At 40.7% G+C, this 6,036-nt stretch overlaps 1 protein-coding gene across 1 annotated transcript in view; it reads right to left on the bottom strand.

Moving 5' to 3' along the window:
- LOC121357760 overlaps positions 1–2,217 on the bottom strand; it is a 116,373-nt gene extending 114,156 nt beyond the window's left edge. Inside the window, exon 1 of the mRNA XM_041475348.1 lies at positions 2,206–2,217. Coding sequence (XP_041331282.1) covers positions 2,206–2,217 — 12 coding nt within the window. The remainder of the gene's footprint in view (positions 1–2,205) is intronic.
- Between the last annotated feature and the right edge of the window lie 3,819 nt (positions 2,218–6,036).

Consider the following 6,036-nt stretch of genomic DNA (forward strand, 5'->3'; position numbering starts at 1 on the left):
GTCTCTTTCATGAAATTAAATTAGGTGTTCCTAATATGAACAACTGTTTCTAACATCAGCAAACTAGCTCAGCAGATTCGTCCATGGTTTTGTTTGTGGGTTGGTTGTCTTGTTGTTGGTTGTTGGGATTTTTTTTGGGTTTTTTCCTTTGGGGCCTTGTTTGAATACAGCCAAAAGAGAAGTAGCTGGAAATATTGTCAATCTGGTAGGGCTCCAAGAACCTAATAATGCCTGAAATGCTCCAAGGAGTGTAACGATGGTAAACAGGAACAGGTATGTTGGCTTCTGTTCTCATTCACTTCAGTGAGAGCATTAGCCTTTCAACGGAAAGCAGAGCACAGTTTTCAAAGAATGATCCTCTTGCATAAAAAGGGATGGAGCTTCACTAAGCACTTATTCCTCTGTGAACACACTCACACACACACACAAATGCATTAGGTGGTATTTACAGCATTTAATTCTTGCAACCAGCTGCTAAGTCCCTGTTAAGGCTTTTCGTTATGCAGCTGGAGCTGGAACCTTTTCCTTTCTCCCAGCCTATTACTTTGTCTATTTAAGGGATGGCAGCCAAAGAGAAACAGCTTGGTATTTGCACCTGTCTGCTTTAAGCACTCCATGTTAGATTTTGCAGAGAACAAACTCTTCATTGCTAAAGAGAATGACACTGAGGAGGGTCGAAGATGTTTTTGGCTGACTCTGCAGCAATCAAAAATAAATAAAATTAAATAAATAAATAACCTCACTCTTTGTTTATTCTAGCTAGACAATGAGGCCAAAGGAAAAGACCTGTCGTAAAAGAGCAGCTCGGTGTGTAGGTGGAAGATGTAACCCTGTGTGTCTAATCTAATAGAACACCAGGCACAGCTAGGCATGAGTGAACCTGCACGCTGCCCACGCTGGAGCACGTGGGAGAGCTTTTGCCTCTTGCCTTATAAAATGCAAAAAAGCTTCATGAACGCAAACATGTGCTAAGAATTCCTCCAGAATGTCTATATACCAGACTGCCATTTGGGGACCCACAGAAAGCTTTGCTACCTAGATGCTCAGACCTATATGATTAAAAAGATATGTATGCTCCATTCATGGGTATGCTCAAAGGTGTGCAAGTGTGGCCATACAGAGCCCCACTAGCCGGAGAGTAAATCAGTGAGGGTGCTCATCAAGCGAGTAACCCACGTGTGATCTTTCAGCCCTACACAAACTATCTTAGCACACTTGCTTCTTGCTGGAAAACAAACGTGGGGCTTTCGGTCAACTTTTATTTGCAATTGCACTGAAAGAAGCAACAATCTCACTGGTGTATTAGTTCAGTTACTAAGAAGTAGTCGTTTTATTGCTTGCTCTTAAAATAGAAAAGCCCTCAAAATCTCAAGCTACAGAGCTGATGACAAGAACAAAAATGCCAGGGGAAGGAAAAAAACTGGAAGGGAAACAAAACAAAGTAAAACAAAGTAAAAAAATAAAATTTATTAAACAAAACATTGGTGCTGCATTTTGATTTCATAAATTGTCCCCATTTGTACTTCCTGCTTAAACAATAACTAACATGATGATGGGTTAAATGAAGTTGAGATTGTCACAAACATGGCCTCACTAGTAATTAATGTAGTTTAATATGGTTGTTGGCACACATCTCACATGACAGATAATGTTCCAACATGTCACTGATAGGACCTTTCAGCACAGCTTTAGGAGATCTACCAGGCATTGCTGAGGTTGGTTGGGTCAAAGGGTTGAACCATGTGTAATTCAGAACAGAAGAGGTCCCACGGTCACTCCACAAAAACAATTACACTACTTATTTCACTCCATCCCTTGCCCGAAATTCACAAGCCTCACAGTTTCAGCGCAGTCAATCTCACTCTGCCCTGGGGCTATGAGCCACATGAAAATATGTGGTGCTGTGTTTATAAATCTAATCAAAAATAGAAACAGTAGACAAGCACAATGAGGTCCTACTATGGATCATGGGAATTCTCTAAATTCTGAAGGCACTTTTGTTTAACTTCTGTGGGCCTTCTCCTACCATTACATTGTCTGGTACTCTCGTTAATCATCTCCTTGACTTGTCAATGCTATAAAGGAGCCTATGCGTCGGCTGACTTCCCTCCCATCACACTACAAATAATATTATGAAACAGCAATGCTAGGAATAGCCCCTTTTGAAATTTTCTCTTTGGAAAGCATGGCTTTTTCTTCACTTACCTCTTTCTCCATGCCAGCCCGTCCTTTCTCAGACCTGCAGCAAAAAATGCTTCCTCCTGCAACAAAGGAAAAGCAGTATATCTGAATTTTCAGTCTGCAGTTCTTAATACCACTAGGTTTAACACCCAGACTTGCAGAGTACCAGCCCATAAACCTGCTGGGACTGGGGGGGAGGGGGGTGATGCCATTCCCCCTCTGATCTTGTCAAAGAGCAAAGGGATGATGTAGTGCTGCTCCTTCATTTCTTTTTGAAAACAAATTTCCATCAGATCGCTTTAAAAAAACCACTAATAAACATAAACAAAAAACGATAATTTAAGATCAGATGAAGCAATGCCAACAAAAACTTAGTTTTAAGTGGAAGCAGGCCAGAAGTAGATAATTTCTACCACCAGAGAGTAACTAGTAACATTACACAGAGTTTTCTGTAGAATACACCTTATCTGAAGACTACAGTACCAAAGCTGTCAAATACACTTCTGTAACGCTTCTGTAATCTGGCATTTACATGGGTCCCACTTGTGCCTCTTTTCCTATGCTGGGATTTCCGTTGTAAGGATGAAAATTTTCCTCTACTTTGAGGTTATAATTAAGCAAACATACAATAACATCACATTTTATATATCACGCCAGCAAAAAGGCCTCAATTTTATACCAGCTTCTTTTGTCTCTATGTGGGAATAAAATTTATTCATTCAAAATGGCCAGACAGGTTGCCCCTGTGCCCACTGAAATCAATGGCAAAACTCAGTCTGACTCCACAGTTGCAGGACCTGACGTACAATGAATAACAAGCTTCTTCCTTGGCCAGATTTTCCCTTGAGCATTTACACAAACACACTTTTAGGTTATTTTGCTGAGCCTGAAAACAAAACAAGACTTTGAACAATTAAAAATATCCCTTCAGAGTCTCTCAGAAGTCTTAGGTGACCTTCTGGGTCAGAAGATGCCCTGTACAAAGTACATGTTTTGGCCCCACTTGAGGAAACTCTCTCTCCTGAGGGCACCAGGAAAAGAAGTGCCTAATTCTTAGTATGTGCTTAGATTTCATTGAAATCAATACAATGGACAGTGGATGGGGCCACAAATGCTCCACGGAAAAAGGCTGCATTGTCACTCCAGTTTCTCACTAATGAATGAAGGGCTGAGCTTTTGCCCAGGCTTTGCTGATGCTGAGAGCCTGCTGACCTTTGCCATCACTCCTTGATTTCAGTGTCCTTCTTGGGGTGCCAAGGCCATCGAAGTGATGCTGGGGGCTGTAAATCCAGCAGTTCCTGCTCCTTCTAGAGCCAGCCCTGCCCAAACAACCCACAGCTGTTGCAAAGCTCTCTGCTCCAGGGCACTATGCAATATTGAAAATAAAGCCCCAGCAACACTCTGCAGATAGGCTCAAGTCACATATCTGGTCATTGTATGTCTCAGAAAACACCCCCAGTCCCAATTCCAAAATATGGGATGGATTTTTAGGACAAAGTAGTATGTGCATTTCTTTTACAGCTACTGGAACTGTACATCCACTGAATGCAACAGGTAACTTGTTTCAAGCCCAATAGCATGGCATAGGGCTTGTTACAATTCATAGAAGAACAGCAGAAAAGAACCACCTATATGAACCAAAAGCAACAAAACTTGAAAGGGCTCCTTTCCTCTTCAAAGTAGAATGGTGAGAAGCTGCCAGCAGAAGAGAACTGATCAAGACATAAACTGTGAATGCAACATTTTCATCCATGGTCAACATCTGTGCATTGTAGAAGAGCCAAAGATGCAGCAATAAGGACTTGTGAAGCCACAACAGTCCAGGAATCCAAATATTAATGGGAAGACTTGGAGTTGCATCTTTAAAAACGTGATAAGGACAACAAAGGCAAAGAGAGATAAACAAGGAGTTCAGAAGAGACATTAATAACATTACGGTCTAAACACTGATTTTCTTAGAGTTTGAGAACTTCCTGTTATTTGGGTTTTCCAGGGAATTTTTTTGTTTGTTTGCTTTGGTGGGGGGCACCTTACTGGGCTTTTTTTAAATGAATGTGTTAGACATTGTTTTTCCTTTTATCTTTATATATACCAAACATGCAATACATTCAACACTCCATCAACTGATGCTGACTGTGGCCTTAGTTAACCTCACCAGCTTATTTTCTTTAGCTGGATAACAGCTGAATCATTAGCATTAAACTAGCTTGCTGTCCTGAAAGAATACAGCAAAAACAGAGTACATGATCTTCTCAGCAATCAAAACACAACATAAAAAGTATCTGAGATCCCACCAGGTATTTTATTTCATGCCTGGCTGATGTATTTTGCATTAATTAGGACTGGACTTTAGTTATTTTTAAGTCCATTTGTAGTAAAATGGCAAAGCAAAACAATTACTGAGAAGTTCTTAAAGAGGATAACCCATCTTGTTTTCTAATTTTTCAACCAATTATGCTTTTTTTTCCCACAAGAGGAAAAACTAGGGATGCTAGATTAAATATGTAAGATATATTAATAACTTTCTGTAGTGAAAGTAATGTACTTTTTAATACAAAAATAGAGGAATTAGAGAGATGCACAAAAACATTCTTTTAACACCACAACTCCATTAACAGGCTCCCATCACCAGCTACAGGTCTCAGAGAGATCAAAACAACACACTTTTCCACTGGAGCATGCTCAGGTACGTATTTCTCATAACAGTTGATATTTTATGCTGTATCAGCCACCAGAAATCACTTGGACCAATGTACAACAAGGGTCTTAAAAACGCAGCCATAAAATGTCCAGTTTTCACCACACTGCCAAGCAGAAGGAAAGAACTCTCCTGTTGGTAGCTGTGCACCCAGAATCTCCCCAAGGTGCACCCCAATGCCCAGGTACATTATCAAGGAGAGCAATGCCCAGCACAGCTGAGGTGTTGCAGGAGAAACAGCAGGTTCATAGCAGGAGCAGCAAAGCAACAGTTTGTCATGGCAGGGGCTGCCCTCGCTCCTCCCTCACCTTCACCTGGGGCACCATTTATCACATGCTAAGAAGCAGTGCTGTGGGATTCCTGTGCTACAATATCGGCAGAAACCACTGAGTAAATGATAACCCTAACAACCCCGCTTGTAATTCCCTTTGGACTCTCTCATAAGTACCAGGTAGCCAGCCTTGGTCTTTAAGAAATATTTCTTCAGGGGAAAATTGCACCTCCAGTGAAGAGAATCCATCAGTCACTTAAATTCAGCAGGACTGACCTTTGAAGCCAAAAGCACTGTGCTTATCCTCCTTTAATCATCAATTTTGGGAGCAGGTTCTTCAAAGTAATTTCAGATTGTGCTATATTTTTTCTTTTTAATTTTTCTTTTTTTAAAAAAATTTATAAAGAAAGGAGCTTACTGCAATATGTCTTTGTAAAGATTATTAAAAGACTCAAAATTAGGCTCACATTCAATTCATTCACTTGATAGGTTGTGATGTTCCTAGCATTTTTCTGTGTGCCTGAAAAGATACATAGATACATGATTTCTCATGATAAACCTCAGTAGGCAGCTAAGCACCACTCAGCTGCTCACTCACTCTCAGCAGAATAGGGGTGAGAATCAGAAGAACAGAAGTACAAAAACTCATAGGTTTAGATGCAGACAGTTTAGAACCATTGACAGATTTGGGTTGGAAGGGACCTTAAAGATCATCCAGTTCCAATCCCCCTACCATGGCATTCAAAGTGCCATCCAACCTGGCCTTGAGCACTGCCAGGGATGAAGCATCCACATCTTCTCTGGGCAACTCCAGTTGCCTTCCAGTAGAAAATTTCTCCCTAATATCTGATCTAAACCTAATCTCTTTTAATTTGAAGCAATTCTC

Source organism: Pyrgilauda ruficollis, unplaced genomic scaffold, assembly GCF_017590135.1.
Source record: "Pyrgilauda ruficollis isolate IOZ18807 unplaced genomic scaffold, ASM1759013v1 scaffold35, whole genome shotgun sequence".
NCBI lineage: Eukaryota > Metazoa > Chordata > Aves > Passeriformes > Passeridae > Pyrgilauda > Pyrgilauda ruficollis.